Source organism: Saccopteryx bilineata, chromosome 1 (assembly GCF_036850765.1).
Source record: "Saccopteryx bilineata isolate mSacBil1 chromosome 1, mSacBil1_pri_phased_curated, whole genome shotgun sequence".
In the NCBI taxonomy this organism is placed as follows: Eukaryota; Metazoa; Chordata; class Mammalia; order Chiroptera; family Emballonuridae; genus Saccopteryx; species Saccopteryx bilineata.
Window position 1 is genome coordinate 206,791,914 of NC_089490.1, and position 22,023 is coordinate 206,813,936.

At 47.8% G+C, this 22,023-nt stretch overlaps 1 protein-coding gene across 47 annotated transcripts in view; it reads right to left on the reverse strand.

Annotated features, from left to right (window-relative positions):
* ANK2 (ankyrin 2) overlaps positions 1-22,023 on the reverse strand; it is a 380,522-nt gene that overhangs the window by 134,858 nt on the left and 223,641 nt on the right. For all 47 annotated transcript variants that reach the window (XM_066234064.1, XM_066234103.1, XM_066234095.1 and 44 more), the window contains one exon: positions 8,399-8,500. In XM_066234064.1, coding sequence (XP_066090161.1) covers positions 8,399-8,500 — 102 coding nt within the window. The remainder of the gene's footprint in view (positions 1-8,398; positions 8,501-22,023) is intronic.

Consider the following 22,023-nt stretch of genomic DNA (forward strand, 5'->3'; position numbering starts at 1 on the left):
GCATAAAGTTTTTCATAGTATTCTACAATAATTCTTTGTATATCTACGGTGTCCGTGGTGATTTCTCCTCTTTCATTTTGGATTTTGTTTATATGAGTTCTTTCTCTTTTTTCCTTGGTAAGTCTTGCCAAGGGTTTGTCAATTTTGTTGATCTTTTCAAAGAACCAGCTCCTTGTTCTATTAATTTTTTCTATAGTTTTTCTGTTCTCTAATTCATTTATTTCTGCTCTGATTTTTATTATCTCCTTTCTTCGGCTGGTTTTGGGTTGTCTTTGTTCTTCTTTTTCTAGTTCCTTAAGGTGGGAAGTTAAGTGGTTCACTTGGGCTCTCTCTTGTTTGTTCATATATGCCTGAAGTGATATGAACCTCCCTCTTATCACTGCTTTTGCTGCATCCCATAGATTCTGATATGTCGTATTGTCATTTTCATTAGTCTGTATATATCTTTTGATCTCTGCACTTATTTCTTCTTTGACCCATTCATTTTTTAAAAGTATGTTGTTTAGTTTCCACATTTTTGTGGGATTTTTTTCCTCTTTTTTGCAGTTGAATTCTAGTTTCAAGGCTTTATGATCAGAAAATATGCTTGGTACAACTTCGATTTTTCTGAATTTGCTGATGTTGTTTTTGTGGCCCAACATATGGTCAATTCTTGAGAATGATCCATGTACACTGGAGAAAAATGTATACTCAGTCACTTTGGGATGAAATGTCCTGTAGATGTCTATCATATCCAGGTGCTCTAGTATTTTGTTTAAGGCCACTATGTCTTTGTTGATTCTCTGTTTGGATGACCGATTTAGAGTCGTCAGCGGTGTATTGAGGTCTCCAAGCATGATTGTATTTTTGTCAGTTTTTGTTTTAAGATCAATAAGTAGCTGTCTTATATATTTTGGTGCTCCTTGGTTTGGTGCATATATATTAAGAATTGTTATGTCTTCTTGATTTAGTGTCCCCTTAGCCATTATGAAATGGCCATTTTTGTCTCTGAGTATTTTTCCTGTCTTGTAGTCAGCATTATCCGATATGAGTATTGCTACACCTGCTTTTTTTTGGATGTTATTTGCTTGGAGTATTGTTTTCCAGCCTTTCACTTTGAATTTGTTTTTATCCTTGTTACTTAGATGAGTTTCCTGTAGGCAGCATACAGTTCGATTTTCTTTTTTAATCCATTCTGCTACTCTGTGCCTTTTTATTGGTGAGTTTAATCCGTTTACATTTAGTGTAATTATTGACACTTGTGAGTTCCCTATTGCCATTTTATATCTTGCTTTCTGTTAGTTTTGTGTCTTGTTTGATCCTTCTCTTTCGTTTTTCTATCTTTTGTTTTTATTTGGTTGTATTCCATACATCTTTCCTCTGTTGCTATTTTTTTTATCTCATGTGCTTCTGTGGTGGTTTTTTCAATGGTGGTTACCTTTGAGTAATGAAAAGGGTCCCTACCCTGTTCATTGTAGCGAACTATTTTGTGAGTACTTTTGCACTCCATCGTCCTTTGCTACTGTTAATCTTCATCTTCTCCCCCCCCTTTCTTTTTGTTGTTGTCACAGTTTAAATTTGGTTTTATTGTGTTCTTCTTGGAGCTTTTACTTGTGGCTCTGTTTTTTTTTTGTTCTTTGTATCTGATTGGAGAACCCCCTTTAGTAATTCCTGGAGTGGGGGTTTTCTGATGATAAATTCCCTCATCTTTTCTGTATCTGTGAATGTTTTTATTTCTCCATATTTGAAGGATAGCTTTGATGGGTATAGTATTCGTGGCTGAAAGTTCCTGTCTTTCAGGACTTTAAATATTGGGGTCCACTCTCTTCTAGCTTGTAGAGTTTCTGCTGAGAAATCTGATGATAATCTAATGGGCCTTCCTTTATATGTTGTATTCTTCTTTTCCCTGGCTGCCTTGAGAATTTTTTCTTTGTTGTTGGTTTGTGTCAATTTCATTATGATATGCCTTGGAGTAGGTTTGTTGGGGTTAAGAAAACTCAGAGTTCTGTTTGCTTCTTGAACTTGACGCTTTAGTTCTTTCCACAGGCTTGGGAAGTTCTCATCTATTATTTGTTTGAGTATGTTCTCCATTCCATTTTCTCTCTCTTCTCCCTCTGATATACCTATTATTCTTATGTTATTCTTTTTGATGGAGTCAGATAATTCTTGTAGGGCTATCTCATTTTTTTTAATTTTTGAGTCTCTTTCTTCTTCTCTCTGTTGTGCCTCAAGTTGCTTGTCTTCTATTTCACTAATCCTCTCTTCTATCTGACCTGTTCTATTAGCTAAGCTTGTTACTTCGTTTTTCAGCTCATGAATTGAGTTTTTCATCTCTGTTTGATTTGTTTTTATAGTTTCAATTTCCTTGGACATATATTCTTTGTGTTCATTGAGTTGTTTTCTGAGCTCCCTAAATTGCCTTTCTGTGTTTTCTTGTATATCTCGGAGGATTTTTAGGATTTCTATCTTGAATTCTCTGTCATTTAACTCCAAGGTTTCCAATATATTAAATTTTTTCTCCATAGATTTTTCCTCATCTAGCTGTGCTACCTCTCTTTCTTTTGTATCCATGATATTTGATTTTCTCTTCCTTAATGGCATCTGAGGGTGGTTTTGTTGATAGTATTAATGAGATTTAATAAAGCATAAAAAGTTTAAAAAAATAAAAAATCGAAGAGTTTTTTTTAAAAAATTAATAATTAAATAAAGAAAAATAAAATAAAATAAAAATTTTTTAAAAAGGAAATTATTCCCCCCCTCCTTTTTTCCTCTCCTCTCCTCTCCCTTCTTTCTTGAGAAAATCTTGTGGTGAACTGTGAATTATAACAAACAATGCCTGTGATGGAGGGCCTGAATTGGGCAAAAGTAATAAAGGGGCAAAAAAAAGAAGAAAAAAAGAAAAAAGAAAAAAAGAAGGGGTATGGACTCACAAAAAGCAAATAAGGAAAAAATTTGTGTCAAGAATAAAATGATTTGCTTTTAGGTGTTGGTTGTCTAAGAGTTATGATGAGAGGAATAAGAGGAAAACAGAAAAATGGGGGGACAAATTAAAAAATTACTATTGTATTTAGTGGAACAAGAACTAGATAAAATGGAGAGCCAGGGATGGGAGCACTGCTAGTGAGTTAAAAAGGTGAAGTAAAAAAACCCCAAAATGCCACAAACATAAGTTTGAGTCCCAGATAAGATAATTTGTTTGTTATTGAGGTTTGAATGAGAGGAGATGTAAAGGAGAAAGGAAGAAACTAATATAGAGGGAGAAAAGAAAGAGAGAGAGAGAAAAAAAGAGGGAACCACTAAAAGAAGAAAAAAGGAGAGAGAGAGAGAGAGAGTTAAGGGCTTTGGAGTGCAACCCTCATAGAGAGAAAGGAAGAGGAGAGAAAAGATAATGGGAGATGTAACACTTATGGGTAGTGTAGTTCAAGGAGAGGAGAGAGTAAGACCGGCAGAGAGTTAATTGGCCAAATTGGAGGAGGAAAAAAAGTATCAAGAATGAAGATAAGAGAAACAAACGAACAAATATAATAAAATGGGATAGGTTATAAAATCTGCAGTTTATTCTTGGTTTTGAGAGGTTATCTTCTTCCTTTTTCTTTTCTCTCCCTCTTCCTGGTCGGTGACTCTGTACTCCGGGTTCTGCCCCTTTGGCACGCTCAGGTAGAGGTTTGCAGCTGATAAGTCTCTATGGCAATGTCATGTATTGTGCTTTAGTCTCGTTGGCAGTCGAGGCTCATTAGCATTTATAGGCTCTGACAGTGAGAGAGTCCGTGTTCCTGGAGCCTTTCTCCTAGTCTTTCCTTCTTCAATTAGTAGCCTGATAATCCAGCTATGGGGTTGCTGCTGCCTCTGCCTGGATAGTAAGAGGCTCAAAGAGCTGGCAACTCCCCACTCTATTTCCACTCAGCACAGGGCTCTGGGTAAGGCTCAGTCAGTCAGAGCTGCTAGCATAATCAGGCGGGGTTTCCACCCACTCAAAGACCTCTGGCTCTGCCACTCTGTCCGGTAACACAGGCGGGCGCCCACTTCCGGGGCGCTTGGAGGAAACTCTCACTCACTGTCTGCGTGCGCAGACCAGGATATCCGGCCAGCAGTCTCACGCTCTGAGTGAAACCCCCAACCGCATGTAAAAGTTGCAGCGTTGGAATTGGCTCTCGCTCCGTCCCCATGCGCGGCTTTTGCAAGGCACTGTGGGAGCCCGAGATTCCGCTTTGGCCCACACAAAGGCCCCTGACTCTGCCCCTTTGTGCGATAACACGGGTGCGCACTGCCGAGTCACTCGGAGGAATCTCTCACTCCCTATCTACGCGCGCAGACCAGGATATGAGGCCGGCCACGTTTCCCTCTGAGTGGAACCCCCACCAGCACGGAAAATTTCCACCGTTGGAATTAGTTCTCGCTCCCTCCTGTGCGCGGCTTTCCCAGGGTGCTGGGGCTGCCCAGAGATTCTGCTTTCGGCCCACAGAAAGGCCTCTTACTCTGCCTCTCTGTGGGGTAACACGGTCACCCACTCCCAGGGCTTAGGAAGAAATTTCTCGCCCACTAACTGCGCACCGACCAGGAGATCGGGTAAAATGGCTGCCCCGCTTGTCTTTCTTTCTTTGGGTTTGGCGCGAGTGTTAGCTTGTATTGCCTGGGTTGCCACAGGATCAGTTTTTCTTCGGCTTGGATCTCCGTGCCACAGCCTGGTTCGGCCGTTTGTGCCATGGCCTGGATCTATTCACCCCCTTTGCCTGCCTCAGTTTCTATATTCACAGTTACCAGAGAAAGCTGCCCTGTTTAGGTTAGTGAGGAAGGCGGAGCATTTCTTACTCCCTATTTCCTTTGGGGTTTGGTTATATATTTAGCCAATTTTTCACTCGACCGTACCTTCGGGTGTATTGCGAAGCATCTGGAGGCTCCAAGTATAGGTTTTTCTGTTTCTGGTTGAAGATCTTGTTGAGTTTTGGGGGAGATTTATCGATATCGCTTCCTACCCCGCCATTACTCTGACGTCATCCAAAAAAAATTTTTTTAATAAATAAAATGCCTGGAATTGAGACTGCCATCATATCACTGAACGTGTGCCCTCTGGCTGTCAGAAACAAGACAAGTACATTCTTTATGCTGATCTTCAGTTTTAGAATTTCTAACCAAAAATGGATTTCATTGGCAATTGAATAGGTTGTTTAATGTTTAGCAGAAAAAAATTCCACTCTGCCTTGACTTGTTTTTATGCTGGGAATATGAGCTAGCATACAGATTGATCCAAAGTGGGGAGTGATTACTGATTGCATTCTGGGTATGCCTCAGCCAACTCTGAGAATCTGCTTTGCAGGTAAGCCGTGTGGCGAGACCCTCGAGTCACATTCCTAAAAAATCCAAATTTCTCACAGGAGCCACACCAGCAATTCTAACTCACCATCATGGGTTAGGAATGTTTCCATATTTCAGCGAAGAATGCTTTGTTGTGGCTTGTTCGCTACTTTTCACTTTGTGGGTGGGGGGGTAGTGGTGGGAAGGAGGCAGACAGGTGAAACTGGTCACCCCTTTTATAGTTGTTGCAAACCTCAGACAGCTTCTAGTACCAGCCCAGTAGTGCCTCCCACACACAGGTCCTTGTCACATCAAACCATAGAACATGGTTCGTGTCTGCGTTTCCTAGCACACTCATCATGGCAGAAGAGCCTTCTGAGAGAATTCTTCTTTAACAGAAACATGAGCTGTTCTTTCTCCTCAGTTAACATCAGGGTGGACATTCAGTTTTATCACAAGAGAGCAAAATGTGTCTGGAGCACACTCTCTCCGCTCTATGCAGCATGGGCTTCACTGAATTAGGAAGTATTACTGCCGCGTGCTTTTTATACAGGTGAATGTAAGAAATGTCCCTTTGAACACTGCAATGAGAGCAAGTATACCACAGAATGTCCCTTGATATCTCATCATTTAATTTGCATTGTAACCCAGTGACGTACAATTGAATGTCCGATTATATTGTGCAAGAAATCAGAGAAAAACTGCCACTTTCTGAATTGAAAGGACTCGATGAAAGTGGAGAAAGAACTTGAACTTGAGCCCTTGAGTTCTGCCTTCTCACAAAAATAAATGTTTATAGAAACACAACAATGGACAGTCAGTTGGCCATGACAAGCAAAATACATACATTAGGCTGCTAAGAACTTTTTTAAGGACTCAAGAAGTGTTGGTCATAAAGCAAATTGAGTATTTACTGCTGAGAAATGTTTTTTTTTCTAAACATACTCTACAGTCTTTCACACAATTAAATACATTTGTTATACTTTCCAAGTGAAGAGGACTTGAGTTCACTTCATTCTCCCTGGGTTCCTTCTGGCATAATGTATGATAATCTTTACCTAATTGAACTAAGAAGTCTCATTGCCTAGTCCCTAGCAAAGGTAGAAATTTAATATACTTTTTTTTTTTAAGTCTAAAGTAACCTGCCTGACCAGGCAGTGGCGCAGTGGATAGAGCATCAGACTGCAACGTGGAGGACCCAGGTTTGAAACTCTGAGGTCGCAGGCTTGAGTGCAGGCTCATCTGGTTTGAACAAGGATCACCAGCTTGAGCCCAAGGTTGCTAGCTTAAGCAAGCAGTCAGTCACTTGGTCTCCTGTAGCCCCCTGGTCAAGGCACATATAAGAAAGAAATCAATGAACAACTAAGGAGACTAAGGAGCCGCAATGAAGAATTGATGCTTCTCATCTCTCTCCCTTCATGTCTCTCTGTCCCTATCTCTCTCTCTCTCTCTCTCTCTCATACACACACACATACACACACACACACACACACACAAATCTAAGGTAACCTGTTAGATGGATATTTCCTGTCCCATCTCACAGGCATTTTTGGGAAGTAGCTCATACATCCTATAGAAATTTGGGTAGTCTTTCTCTATTAAAGTAACTAGTGTACCTCAAGTTCGAATATTTATTCGAATGAACAATAAAAAACATATCTAAGAAGATTTGAAATGAAGAGCAGATGGGTAAGAACAGCAGAGAATGAAGATCTTCTACATGGGGACAAAGGCACTGGCCTTTTCCAGGTCAGTGTCGAGAACCAGGGAGACCTAGGGTTCTGTCTTCCCTACAAGGGATGGAACTGAACTGCCCCAGTTTCAGATGCTGTACAGACACGAGTCCTCCTGGGCCAGAGACAAAGGGCTTCACAATTCTCAGCAAAAGCCGCACCTGAGGCTGTCAACAGCTCCCTATGTTCCCCTCCAACCCTGCGGGAGTGACACACAGGATAGGTGACGGGAGCCTGTGGGTGGTAGGTGGTAGGGTTATGTTGATGAAGAAGGCCTCTTGTCCTGGCCAGCTGGCTCAGTGGTAGAGCATCAGCCCAGCGTGTGGAAGTCCTGGGTTCGATTTCTGGCCAGGGCACACACAGGAGAAGCACCCATCTGCTTCTCCACCCTTCCCCTTCTCCTTCCTCTCTGTCTCTCTCTTCCCCTCCCACAGTCGAGGCTCCATTGGAGCAAAGTTGGCCCTAGGCACTGAGGATGGCTCCATGGCCTCCACCTCAGGTGCTAGAATGGCTCTGGTTGCAACAGAGCAACGCCCCAGAGGGGCAGAGCATTGCCCCCTGGTGGGCATGCCGGGTGGCTCCTGGTTGGGCGCATGCGGGAGTCTGTCTCTCTGCCTCCTCGCATTTCTCAATTTGGAAAAATACAAAAAAAAAAAAAAAAAGTGAACGTCTCCTGTTCATTTAGAGCTGGTTGGTCACTTCCCAGCCCGCTCTGTCATGCTCACTTACACACACACGTAAGCGTACCACCATCATAGAGTACTAGAGCACACTGGACACTTAAATCCCTCGCATACAAATCCCAGTCTAAATAGCACAAAAGTTCTCAACACCCCTGGGACCCAATAATATCCAAAATGCATCCTTTGTTCTACAGACCTGATGGAAGAAATAGGATGAATTAAAAAATCCAAAAATTTCGTTTCAGTCATTATTTTCAACCTCTTCTTATATAATCCATAACTAAAAACCAATCAGGGGAAGCAAGGGGAACTTTTTCTTATTTCATCCTCTTTATTTCCCCATCCCAACTGTATCCATTACCATGGTAAGAGTCCTACAGCAGAGAGGAACGCAGCCACCAAGGGTCTGGGTAACTGGTCGCTGCTAAACGACACGTAGAATATCATTCCTGGTCAGCACGCCTGGTCCAGGTCCAGGCAGCCCAGAGCATGTCACAGACAGAACTGACATTCAGTTGCTACTTTTGACCTTCCACGTTCTGAGCTACGGAAGCTCTGGAAACAAACGTCTGAGCCTTCAGAAGTTGGCACGGGGAGGAAACAGACTTTCATACGTCTGGATCCCTGACATGGTAGTAAATTCAGTAAAGACACAAAACAGCCCCGGGCTGTTGGCTCTGTCTGCAGGGCAAGTGTTCTCAGGGCTCCTACCTGGTTGCAGGTGTTGATGTCTACGCCGCCCTTCAGGTATTCCACGACTTTGTCCAGGTTGCCAGCTCTGGCCGCGCGGAGGAAGCTGGCATTGCTGTCAGACTACGGGGAAAGGAGAAGACCTTTCATGAATTGTTGACCAGATAAGAAAAACGTAACAAAGGCACCCTCTGAGTCAGGGACCCCGCCGTTGTGAAGTGTTTCAACACCAAGTTCACAACATCGAATAGCAAGTCTCAGGGTGAGGTGGCAATGTCACCGTGTATCAGGAGACTTGCCAAAGGCCTAAATGACCGCTCACATAAAAACAATGTCACACGGCGCCGGACCAGGCGGTGGCACAGTGGATAGAGTGTCGGACTGGAACACGTATGACTTAGGTTTGAAACCCCAAGGTTGCCAGCTTGAGTGCAGGCCCATCTGGCTTGAGTGCAGGGTCGCTAGCTTAAGTGTGGGATCATAGACCTGACCCCAAGGTTACTGGCTTGAGTCCAAGGTTGCTGACTTGAGCAAGGGGTCACTCGCTCTGCTGGAGCCCCCCGCTCCCCATCAGGGTACATATGAGAAAGTAATCAATGAACAACTGAGGAGCCACAACGAAGAATTGATACTTTTCATCTCTCTCTTCCTCTCTGTCTATCCTTATCTGTCCCTCTCTCTCTCCCTCTCTCTGTCTCTGTCACACACACACACACACACACACACACACACAAATACAAAACAATGTCATGCCTTTATTCTGAATCTTCAGCAACATCTAAAGATGAACTGACCCCAAATGCACTGTGACCCACTCACGTGAGCTCCAGGATGCTGGTGGCTTTGAACTGGGCCTAAATGTTGAGCCAGAAGGAATCAGAAAATGAGAAGAAATCAGTTATCGAGTTCCTTCTCACTCTGCTTCTCCGTTTGGGTTCCAGATGAGGCTGGGAGTGGCCCCTGGGCAGTCATCTGTCCTTGAGACAAGGGAGCAGAAGGAAAAGGCGGCACTGGGAGATGCCCCCGGGGCCGAGCACATTCTGTGAGTCCAGAAAATTCGGGAAAATGAAGTTTCATGTAAATCAGCTGAGGTCATACCAAAGTGAGCTCTCTCGGTAGGGAGGATCCTTCTTGATGGAGGCTGCTGTTTAAGACCTCCTCTCTCCCACATGCCTCTCAACATAGGAACTGGGGAGAATCAGCGGAATTTTCCCCATGCGATTCCCTGAGGACAGTGGCTCCCAAGACCAGGCTCAGCCTGGTCTCTCAGGCTCACTTACACACCTGAGCTCCCCACAACCACAGCCTCTGCTAGGACCTGACACTCACACAACTGCGCTCTGCTAGGACCTGACAATCACACAACTGAGTTCTGCTAGGACCTGACACTCACACAACTGCAATCCCTGTGGCTCATCAGCCGAGGACAGGGGAGCTGATGCCCTGAGAAGGACAGCACCGTCACACCGTGTTGTCACACCACTGTCATGGCCCGTGGCCCGTGTGATCAGACCCGACCGTGGTGACGTGGACAGAGGAACAGGGTTGTTTTCTCTGGGCGTCTCCAAGCAGCAGCCATTGGCTCATGTGACAACACCCAGGACTAACTCACCTCAAGTTTAACCCAAATGCCACACTGGGGCTCGGCCGCCACAGGTCAGAGAGGTGACACACAAGTCTCTGAGGACGTGAACAGTGACCGAGCCCAGCATCTAGCATCAGGCCAGCTTTTCGGAAGAGAGACCAGGGTGTGTGACCAGGCACATGTCCTCCTCGCCCTTCGGGGCTGCGCCCACAGCTGTGCACAGAGCCCTGAGCACACGTACGATGCTGCAGGGGCCCAACCGCGATGCACCTGCAGCCGCCTCCGCCGGGAAGCCATCATACATGCGGGGTGAAGCAAATCATGACCCTCCGGAAGATTGCCTCCCTTCCAGTCTCTGGCCTCAGCACTTAAAAGAGAAACGTCAAACGATGTCCTACGTCAACACCTCCCAGGAAATGCTATTCATCACAAAACAACAAAAACTAAATCTCATGAGGTCACAAGACAGAAAGTAGGAAAATATGATTCCCCATACAAAGTCTTTGAGAACAGATCTCTGTGCTGTATACGAAGGTCTAATCGCTACGGTGTGTGCTCAAAACTGATAGAATAGTGTACATCAACTATACTTTAAAAAATACAATTTTTTAAAATTTTAGAAGGAAGTTGTACCGAGGAAGTACTTCTCTATCTTGCGCACAAGGCTTAATAACGACAGGAAACATTTTCTGCGTGTTTGCCGGGGACTGGGCAGAGCTGAGGGAGTCCTGCACACATTACATCATTCATACTCATGCAGACACTTCGGGAAAGAAATGTAGCTGTAATATGACCATTTCCTGGAGAGAAGGAGGTTTAGAGAGTGTGCAAGTCACAGAAATCACTTGAGGGGAGATCCACAATTTAGCTCCTGTCTCCCGGTCTCAGAGCATCACAGCTGTGTGACCAGGAACACTCACCCGCGAGCTACAGATCAGCTGTGCCCATGTGACCACACAGTCATGTCCTGGGTCCACACAGTCGCTAAATCGCAGCGTTTGCTAAACAGAGTGCTTCAGCTGTAGGAGCAGCCGGAGACCAGCTACTTACAAACATGTTCACAGGGGAACAGGGACGCGGTCGTAGAGCACCTGCCGCGTGCAAAGCCAGCACATGGCCCCTCTCTGCATGTAAGTCATGTCAGGTTACACACAGGAACCAAGACGGGGCTGCTCTGTCGTTTCTGCTCAAAAACAGCGCCAGGAACCGGTGGGACCAGTGGGAACACCTGTCCCTGAGGGGGACACCGTGAGGAGGGGGACACCCGTGAGGAGGGGGGGCAGTGTGTGTGGGGCTGCTGGTGTCAGAGCAGCACCGAGAACCTTCTCCAGGGACTGCGTGTGACCCCGAGGGCCACTTTTGCTGTTACATCATAACAAGTCTTCATAATTGCTTCTTTTTTTTTTTTTCCTGTTCCGAATCATATTTCTAAAAACTAGAAGCAGCTCAGAGACTTTCAGCCAGCTCTGGAATTTTAGCAAAGAATGTCCCCAGTGTCTTGGAGGGGCCGGACCCAGCAGGAACGGGGCAGCTGACCCACCCTGCCGGGGACCCCGCCAACACTCGAGTTATAGTGGGCGTCGCTGTAAGTTGGATTCTCTGAGAATCCTGCTGAGAGATTTTGTTTTCCCAAAGTGAGAGAAGTGCATTATGGATTGTGTGTGGCCAATACAATGGCAAACAAATGAATGTATTATCACAAATGGTCCCAGAACATACATTTCCAAAACAAAATTAAAATAAGGCTTTGAAACGTGTGCGCTGATGTTGACATCTGGAAGGGAGCGGATGTTCCCGCTCCCGGGAGACGCAGGCACTGGCTATGCCGTCCCCACAACGAGGTCAATCTGTGATTAGAGCTGTCCGCATGGAGTGTAGGATTAACGGTCCTCGGCCCGGGGACCATAGTGAAAGGCACCGACCGCATCTTCACCGTGCTGCCTCCCGCTGAGAAGACACAGTAAGAAGTTCCACGCTAAGCGGATGTGGAAGAAAGTGCTCTTTCTCTTGTGGAAGGTGGTCTCCAGGCGCAACAAGGAGGTTGGGCACAACGAGGCTCCTTTGGGGAAAGCCTCGGACACACGTCAGCCTCTTCCTGTTCTGTGGCCGGACGTCCCCAGGACTCGCAAATCCTCAAGCCGATCATCCTTACGACACCCGTGGGGTCTGACTGCAACAGGGAATTGGGTGCTGAGCCTACTCATTCCGTTCGGCCACAGATGGGTGTCGTGACGTCCACCCCTTAAGTACCCCAGGGTAGCAGCTCAAGCTAAGAAAGAAACAGTTCTTCTTAACTTCTCCTCGACATAGTTCTGCATGGTGTTTGGTATCCGAGTGGTACAAACACAGGATGTGTTCTTAACACCCAGCAGGTGGGCACAGGCCAGGAGGGACACACACTCAGAGAGCCACACTGCTCCCCAAGAAAGGCGTCCCCCAAGGAAATATCCACAGGGCTCCAAAACGCCTGGCTACAAAGTTTTCAAAAATTCTGCGCATCCATGTCAGTAATAACCTAATGAAAATGTGAGGGTGTCCCAGTCATCTAGCCAGCGACACTTCAAGTATAACCACGCCACTCTGTGCAAGCCTTTCTGCTTGTAATTCCATGTGTGACGAGCAGGGTGACAACAGACACCTGACACTCATAGTTACCTGCGGTGTAGGCAGCGATGGAAAAACCTGGTCCTCGTGCATACGGGACAGGACGAGCAAGCAGAGGACACGCAGGTCAGCGGTCAGCAGCACAGCAGAGCTGCAAACACGCCGCAGCCCGAGGGCTGTTCTGCAGAGACCCAACCCCACTGACACTCAGCTGGGAAATGTTTTTTCGGTTCCCACTTTCAGCTTTTATTGAATTAGGGCTACATCTCTCCCGCAATACCAATTTCATCTCCCGGCAAATAAAGAAAGCTTTCGACGCTTATCGAAATATGCCATTAAAGCCAACATTAGCAAATTCCCCGACAGCTTTGTTCTCCTGTTTTGAAACAAGACACAAAACCTGCACCACAAGAAAAATAACACTGAGATCACAATCCTTTTCATACTATGCGAGGGGTGAGCATGTGTTTCGAGTATGGGAGGGCCAGCCTCACAAGCAGGACCCTCGCTGGGTGGACAGGGGCCTTCCCCCACCCCACCCCCATCACCCCCTTCCCGAACTTCTGCTGACTGGTCAACCCCAGGAAGGCACAGGCTCCTCGTGGGATTGAAGGAATTTGCTGACTATTTTTAGGATGCAGTTATTCCTTTGCATAAAAAAAGAGGGTCCTTACCCGCCTACCCTGAGATCCACATTCTGAGAGCCATACGACATAATCCGCATCAGGTGACCTGAGCATCGTGAACTCAGGGGACACTGCAATTCCTCAGCTGCCTTCTAGGACCGCTGGTCAGTTCAGCGTGTGCTCAGGAAGTCATGAGTTCTGCGGTCTCAGGTCCGTGTGTCTTAGTTTCCCCATGAAACGATAAATGTCCTCATGAGACTGCAGGAAAAACTTGCCACAGACACACCACAGGTGCTGAAACCCAGCGACGGCCCAGTGGACTCTTCCTGAGTTTGTACAATGATTCTGGGTGTTCGTGTAAATGACTGGCGCAAAACAACGGCGACTCAAAGTGTCACACACACACAAGCCCATCTTCAAATATGCAGGTGTGGCCAGAAGACTGGCCTACGGGCACACTCCCACAGGCAGGAGTGAAAGCACTGGTGTGTGTGGTCTCCCTCCCGTGACAGGAATGCTGCAAAGCGCCTGCCCCGTGAAACACGGAAGCTCGTGTAGATTATCGCACGGCTGCTCCCACTGGATGGTTTAAACAACTGAGGTCGTCCAGCCGCCATGCCTGTTAACACTGTCTTGTAACAAATCAGTCACCAGAGGCAGGTGGGACCTGCACACGCAGCCAGCTCATTGGGACGTTCTGAAAACAGTCCCACAAGGGGCTGTCGTACAAGGCGCGTGCGTAAAGGACGGGAAGACTGGTACGTTCTATCCGGCTGTCACTAACGACAAGAAAACTGCTACCAAGTGCACCGTGAACCCATGACGTAAGCAACTTCCCGTCAGGCAGGAAACCAGCAGGTTTTGATGAGTCGTCATCTAGGCAGTGCTCTGCTCAGGCTTTTGACACACTCACAGAAATCACAGCTCCCACCACTAACAACTAAGCCCCAATTTTTTCTGTTTCAATGGGATGATGGTAGGTCCTCGGTGGAAATATCTGTGGCTCTGCTGGGGACTGAAAAATAAACAGAGTATTTTGCAATTTGGAGTCTGGGGGACAGAGGTACTGGCAGCTGACTGTACACTGACAGCCTGCCCAGCCCCTCATCTCACCTGCCTGATTGAGCTACAGGGGGTTGTGCTCAGTGCTCGTCCTGCCTCCCATGTTCCCCGGAAGGACTGGAAGGAAGTTACTTCTCCGTGTCAAGTTAAGATGGTGGGGGTTTCCTGCACCTGGTGATTTTCTTGTGCTGCCTTGGAAACGTGATTGATTTGTAAATGGCCCTCCTTGCCTAGTAAATAAAGAAGGATGTCTTTCTCAGGGTGGCCATGTTTTGCAGTGCAGCTAAGGCGGAAAAGTTACTGCTGGCTGAGGCTGTGAAAATCCTCCTGAAACCCATCTTATATAGTCTTTGTCTATTTTTCATTAATTCGTATCATTCTTGCTCGGGACCCTGGAATAGACTCGTCACACAGGTCACCACATGGCTCCTGGAACCACACGTGTAAATCTTTACTATGAAAAACAGGACACTCTGGAAACACCCGCTGTAGCTGCAGGCCATGCGTCAGATTAAATAACTCAAGGTTCATTGTCAGCCCTGAATTAAAGAACAATGCCACTGAATGCTTCCTAATTTTTCAAGGAAGTTGTACGCTCTGGGAGGCACTGATTACACGAACAGACCTGGGACGTCACAGCTTTCCATTAGGTAAGCACCTCATTGGTGCGTCAGCTCTTGAACAAGGTAACAAAATGTAACCCTTCTTCCTAAAGAGCCGACCACATTGGACAAGGAGATTGCTCCCCACCCATGCTCTGGCTCCTCCTGGTGGAGGTGTTGTTACTGCGTGGTTCAATTCCACGGAGGACCATGCACATAGTTTACAACTTCTGCTTACGTTTTTGTTCAAAGTGCTGACCATGAAAGCCAAGGAAAATCTACTACCCATCCTATACTGAATATCAGTTTTATATTAGGTAGACCAGTGGTCCCCAAACCCCGTGGACCAGTACCAGTCCGTGGGCCATTTGGTACCGGTCCACAGAGAAAGAATAAATAACTTACATTATTTCCGTTTTATTTATATTTAAGTCTGAACAATGTTTTATTTTTTTTAAATGACCAGATTCCCTCTATTACATCCGTCTAAGACTCATTCTTGACACTTGTCTCGGTCACGTGATACATTTATCCATCCCACCCTAAAGGCTGGTCCATGAAAATATTTTCTGACATTAAACCAGTCCATGGCCCAAAAAAGATTGGGGACCACTGACGTAGACTATATATCTAGTGTTTCCTAATATTTCAGTTAGGAATTTCAGCATGACACTTGTGTGGCTTATTAGAAGTAATTTGTATCTTTACTCTTAATTAAACTATCAAGTTCACGGTCCTCTGTAAGAAGGCACCTGTCCAACATGCGTTTAATCATTGAGAAGTTGTTGACCTGCCCCATTCTCCAACACACGTGGGTCCATCCCCAAGGGGCTACACACAGCTTTCTGCCTTTTCTGCATGCTTGCAATGCTCTGTGGACCCTGAGTGTAAACAGTGGACTTCAGGGGCAGAGCTCCCATCGAAGTCAGTCAGCAAACAAAATCATCTTTACGTCCATGGCTTGAGCCCCATCATGCTGGCCTCGTGGTGCCCGGCAGAATGTTGGGTGCCATTCTGTCGAGGTGTCAGAATGTTACCTCGCCAACAGGGTGAGGACAATGTCACAGCAGGAGAGACTGCGACAGGCAGACACCCGCATGCCCCTCATGTGTGTGAATGACAAAGACACCGGGAGCCAGGAACAAGTCAAACTCTGCGAGGCAGGCGTGCACGGACCGCGGATGTGCTGGTCATGAGGAGGTGGCGGCCGTCCCGCTGTGGGTGAAGGGACAGGAAAAGCCCGGATCAGAGCGCTGTTTTAGAGCCACCCTCCCCCCCCCCAGGAGCTCATGGAGGGTGAGTTAGAGGGAAGAGGAAGGGGCTCAGCGGTGTCCTGCCAGAGGGAGGCCAGGCTGCCTGCACGTGCTGAGGAAAGAGAAACTGTAAGCCTCAAGGACATGGAACCGAGTGTTTACGGAAGAGAATTCGGAAAGACCTGGAGACATTTACCTTCAGCGCATCGTGTGTGACAGACACGCCTCCCGAGACCAGGAATTTGGGGGGACTGAGGCTCCAACCTCAGAGAGAACACAACATTTTGGTTTTGGACTAACCGCATTTGGAGTGTGGTCAATGCAAAGCAGAGTGCTAAGGATGCAGAGCAGAAAGTCCATGCAGGGTGTGGCCAGGACGCAGGCTGGAGCCAACCCAACATGGCCAGGCTTTTGCAGGGACACTGGGGTTGCTTCTCTCCTTACAAGGTCACATCCATGAACACCTGGGGACAGGAAAACACTTACTGCTTCTGGTAGCAAAGACTCACTTAGTATCTTCATGAAATATCAGGAGGGGGGTAAAATAGGAATGGCAGTGGTTACATATGTCCCCTGCCGCGTGTGCATGTGTGTGCATGTGTGCACATCCATGTGTGCATGTACACACGTGTGTGTGCACCTGCCTGTGTGCGTGTGCATGTAGGCATGCATGTATGCGTGTGTGTACATGTGTGTGCATGTATTATATGTGCGTCCACATGTGCATGCATCAGTCAGACTAAAGCAGGATTCTGGGCCGGAGGCTTCACATGAGCCCAGACGTGTGTACTCTGACACCACGCAGCTGACGTCTCCGCGGAGATCAGGGCACAACAGAGCCAACACTAGGTCCACAATGGATGTGACCTGCTGTCACTTTCTAAATTTACCGCCTCACTGCTGTGACCTGCAGGGGTCCAGACGGTTTGAGCTACCCAATCTTAACTCTCAGCAGGGTACACAGAGCTCATGTCATTTTACCCTGAAATGTAAAAGACAGGATGGAAAACCGGCTTTAAAAAGAGGGAAGTGTCTGGCTAACAGCCGCCTATCCCATGGCTATGGGAGAGATGAGCAAATCCAGCCACAGGGCTTCCAGAGGCATCCTAGCGGAACCACACACCCTCTGCCGAACACCTGCCAACAGAGCCCCTCTGTGCCCACGGCGCCTGAGACCTGAACCTCCCCCGAGGGGCCTCCAAACAACCTTGATTTCCTGGGTCAGAGTACTGGCATCAGCTCTGAAGAGAATTCTGAAGAGGAAGGAAACTCCTATTGATAATTTCAGCAGAACCAAAGAAAAAAGCAGGCTTAGTCCATCTCGTGCCAGCTTGAGTTCCAAAGCCCAAGACCTTCTGGGAAAATAGGAAAAAAAAAGGCTGAAGCCAGGCTCCACGAGACATGGAGAAGTCTTAATTGTCTCACGATCTGACTTCCATGCAGATGAGAATGAAGTGGGCCCTGGGCGTCTAATTCCCATAGAGCATCCCCAGGACCAGGGGTCCCCAAACTACGGCCCGTGGGCCACATGCGGCTCCCTGAAGCCATTTATCCGGCCCCCACCACACTTCCGGAAGGGGCACCTCTTTCATTGGTGGTCAGTGAGAAGAGCACATTGACCATCTCATTAGCCAAAAGTAGGCTCATAGTTCCCATTGAAATACTGGTCAGTTTGTTGATTTAAATTTACTTGTTCTTCATTTTAAATATTGTATTTGTTCCCGTTTTATTTTTTTACTTTAAAATAAGATATGTGCAGTGTGCATAGGGATTTGTTCATAGTTTTTTCCTATAGTCCGGCCCTCCAACGGTCTGAAGGACAGTGAACTGGCCCCCTGTGTAAAAAGTTTGGGGACCCCTGCCCAGGACTCCTCCTGCCCGGCCCTCTCCGCAGGGCTGGCCAGGCTCCTTCCCCCTGGGACCACGGCACCTGAGCTGCCTGTCCTCCCTGCACCTGTGAACACTGGTCACAGCGCATGCCGTACCTGGGCAACGTGGCTCTCGGAGGTCCTGGTCACCTGCCCACGTGTCCATCTCCCTGCACGAGCCTGGTCCCCAGGGCAGAGTCCACGGCCTCCTCACTGCCCAGCACAATGCCCGACACAACACTGATCAATAAATATTTATATTTGTGGACACAAAGCGACATCAAGGAAGAAGTGCGACCAGGTGATGTCAGCCAGGCAGGGGCATGAAGCCCGCGGCCAGTGTGAGCTCAAGGGGGAGAAGCCGGAGGGGGTCAAGCCCCGTCTGGCCAACTCACTGAATTTTAAAACCTGGTGTCAGATCTTGATTTGCGAAAGCTCTACTCATTCTATTAACTCACCTAAAACGCATTCCCTGACATGACCCTCGTCTTTCAAGTTGTCTGTGTAATTCTCAGACAGAGAGCCACAACACACACAGAGAATGCCGAGCTCTTCCGAAGCACCACGCATACGGAGACATGGGACTCGAGCCCCCGTCTGTGCCGCACGTGACCTGACAGCCGGAGTCACCGGGAAGCCCCCACTCCCCGCAGGGCACTGGACCCGACGGGCTCAGCAGCTCAGCTCTCTCTGGCTTCGTCAGGTTAACAGGTAATGGGCATCCGTGACGACAGTACAGAAATTAAACACAGAAAGAGCCGGCATCTTACGGACGTGTGTCCCTGACACCATCTGCAGTGGGAGAGGCAGTGCCTCCACTGGGCTTCTTCCCACTGGGGGACCCATGGGGACATTTCAGCAACTGCTCCCACTGCTGATGATGTCTCCTCATAGATGGGACTAATGATTTAGCACTAATTGTGCAATCATTACAAAGATATCGCCTGACCTAAAGCCTGTCTCTCCTGGTTACTCTTCTGAGTAAGAGAATTTATTATCTGTATGTTCTTTTTTTTTTTTTTTTTTTTGATATTTTTCTGAAGTGAGAAGCAGGGAGGCAGAGACAGATTCCCACATGCACCTGACCAGGATCCACCCAGCATGCCCACCAGGGGGTGATGCTCTGCCCATCTGGGCTGTTGCTCCATTGTAGCTGGAGCCATTCTAGCGTCTGAGGCGGAGGCCATGGAGCCATCCTCAGTGCCCGGGCCAACTTTGCTCCAATGGAGCCTTGGCTACAGGAGGGGAAGAGAGAGACAGAGAGGAAGGAGAGGGGGAGGGGTGGAGAAGCAGATGGGTGCTTCTCCTGTGTGCCCTAGCCGGGAATCGAACCCAGGACTTCTACACTCCAGGCTGATACTCTACCGCTGAGCCAACCAGCCAGGGCCTCATTTGACTGTGTTTCCCACACCTTTTCCCCTTGATTTTGTTCCAAGATGAACAGCATCCCAAAGGCACATGGAGCAAACAAGTAAATTCTTCACCAGTTTAACGTGACCCGGGTGTATCTGTGTTGTTTTAGTGATTCCTGAATAAAACATCTAAGTGTTCTCCTACAGAGAAGGTCTGGCAGCCACCATAGTAGGATTCACAGTTCTACCTTCCACATCACCCTTCCACACGTGACACGCCCCGACACAGTTTGCCCTACATGTGCCCTCCGCTCCTCGCCCGGGCTGTCGAGTCCTGAGGAGCAAATGAGTCCCATTCTGTCCTCCCTAAGTTCCCTCTCCACACTCTCTGCTGCAATGTTACAGCTAATCCTCTGCGTGCAGACACATCTGTATTCTCAGTGCATCTTCAAAACCACCTTAATGAGGAAATGGAGGCTTGGTGAGAGTCAATCCCTCACCTGTGGATTTCTGGTCATAAATGCCAGAGCTGAGGCTGGTACCAGGGGCCACCACCACAGCCACGGGCGTCACCATGTCCCTGGCTCCCCGAAGTGCCAGCGACCTTCTCCCTGCTGACAGGCAGGTGTGTGTGTGGCTGCCAGTCCTAGAAGCCACACCCTGCCACAGTGCTTGTGCGTGGGAGTCCAGGGGGCCTGTTCCCCTCTTTGTTCAGAGGCAGCACCCACGTTTGGTCCCTACATGCTAACAACTCCGGATTACCAAGATGTCTTTCCTTTAACACTGCCAAACCCAAGAGCTGTGACGAGTAAGGACATGGTTACACTATTTCCAAACAGTATTAGGTATTCCAACCAGGGAGTGGGTCTAGAGCAGCGGTAGTCAACCTTTTTATACCTACCGCCCACTTCTGTATCTCTGTTAGTAGTAACATTTTCTAACCGCCCACTGATTCCACAGTAATGGTGATTTATAAAGTAGGAAGTAACTTTACTTGATAAAATTTATAAAGCAGAGTTACAAGTTAAAGCATATAATAATAATTACTTACCAAGTACTTTATGTTGGATTTTCACTAAGTTTGGCAGGATACATCTTTATAAAACAACTTATTACAGTTAAATCTCTTTTTTATTTATATAAATACTTTGGTTGCTCTGCTACCACCCACCAGGAAAGCTGGAACGCCCAGTAGTGGGCAGTAGGGACCAGGTTGACGACCACTGGTCTAGAGCAACGTCTCTAACATCTCCCTCTCGGCTGTCCCTATTCCCAGGCCAAGAAAAATGTTTCAAGAGCCACAGCCCAAAAACCTTCAAAGACAACCTTGGTCCCTCGGCTTTGGAAGCAGCAAGCCGTCTTGCCAAACTCATTCTGACCGCTTCCCGAGTGGGTGTCACCTGGACGGAGTCCAGGCCGGGGGCACCTCTCAGCTGTTCACGTCCGTCACCACACCTGCCACGTAAACACTGATCCCACTGGTCGGTCAATCTTACAGTAAAAATGAAGTCGTGAAAATATGCCCCTAAAACGTCCCCTCCCGGAATCGACTGAAAATCTAGGTAAGCGCAGACTATTAAGCAAAGTAACAATGTGTCAGGAGCCCTAAAGAAAGGGGTGGGCAAAGCAGGCTCATAGTTGGGAAGACCTGAGAGTCTCCTCCTATGTTGTTACTTATTAATTATTGTATTGTTTTCCACACACACCACTGTAAGCCTCCTTTTGCCTGCCCTGCATTTATACCACAGAAGTAGACGTAGAAAACTGTGAACGCCCTGATCAGGTCCTCCACCAGTGTCCCTCTCCAGGGGCTCTGGGTCCACTCAGGTTGCCCCTCGTCCTCCACCAAGGGGGGTGGGACAGAGGGAGAGAGAGAGGCAGCGAGCCCGTGACGTCTTAGCGAGGTCCGGCCAGTTCCCTGATGGAACCTCCCAGTCTCTCACTCTCTCAGGATGAAATTCAGATCCTTACTAAGAACCCCCACATTCGGAAGGAAACCTGGACTTCTGCCACGGTAGCCGAGCCGTGGCTCAGGCCTCGTGCCACCCACACTCGACTCCACCAGACTCCAGACACTTGGCCTCTGTCGCTGGGGCAGCCCACACCGCGGACCCCAGTGGGGCAGCCGGCTCCCCATCCCTCGTGTGGTCAGTCTTCCGGCCCCTTGACGGGAGTGATGCTCTCACCTCACTGCACAGCGGGCCTGCCTGCAGAAACACCATCCCCTCACCCAGCGCAGCAGCACACACGGACCCACATTCCCGGCAGCACCAGAACTCACTGCGCATGGTCCCAAGTCACAAGAAGATCACAGAATAAAAAAAAGGCCTACCACAGAGATGACAGAATTCTTTACTATAATTGGGCGGGGGGGTCTTAAAATAAGTGAAACAGAATAAAAGTCTCTGAGAATACACCTCTAAGCAGAGAAGAATGTCAGCATTCCACAAGCAGGAACAGATGGTCAGGTCACGTCTGTGATGGAGAAGCACGTTCACAGTTCCGCTCTCGGGACGACGCAGAGTAACCTGACCTGGCAAAGAAATCACAGGAAAAATAGACGACTCCCGTGCAAGAAAAACACAGTGCTTTTAGACCGACCTGCAAACCTACAAGTGAGGCCAGAACGTGAACCGGACACACGTGCGTCCCCAGCACCTGTTCTGGGGACACTTGGCCCAGGGGCCGTCTCCC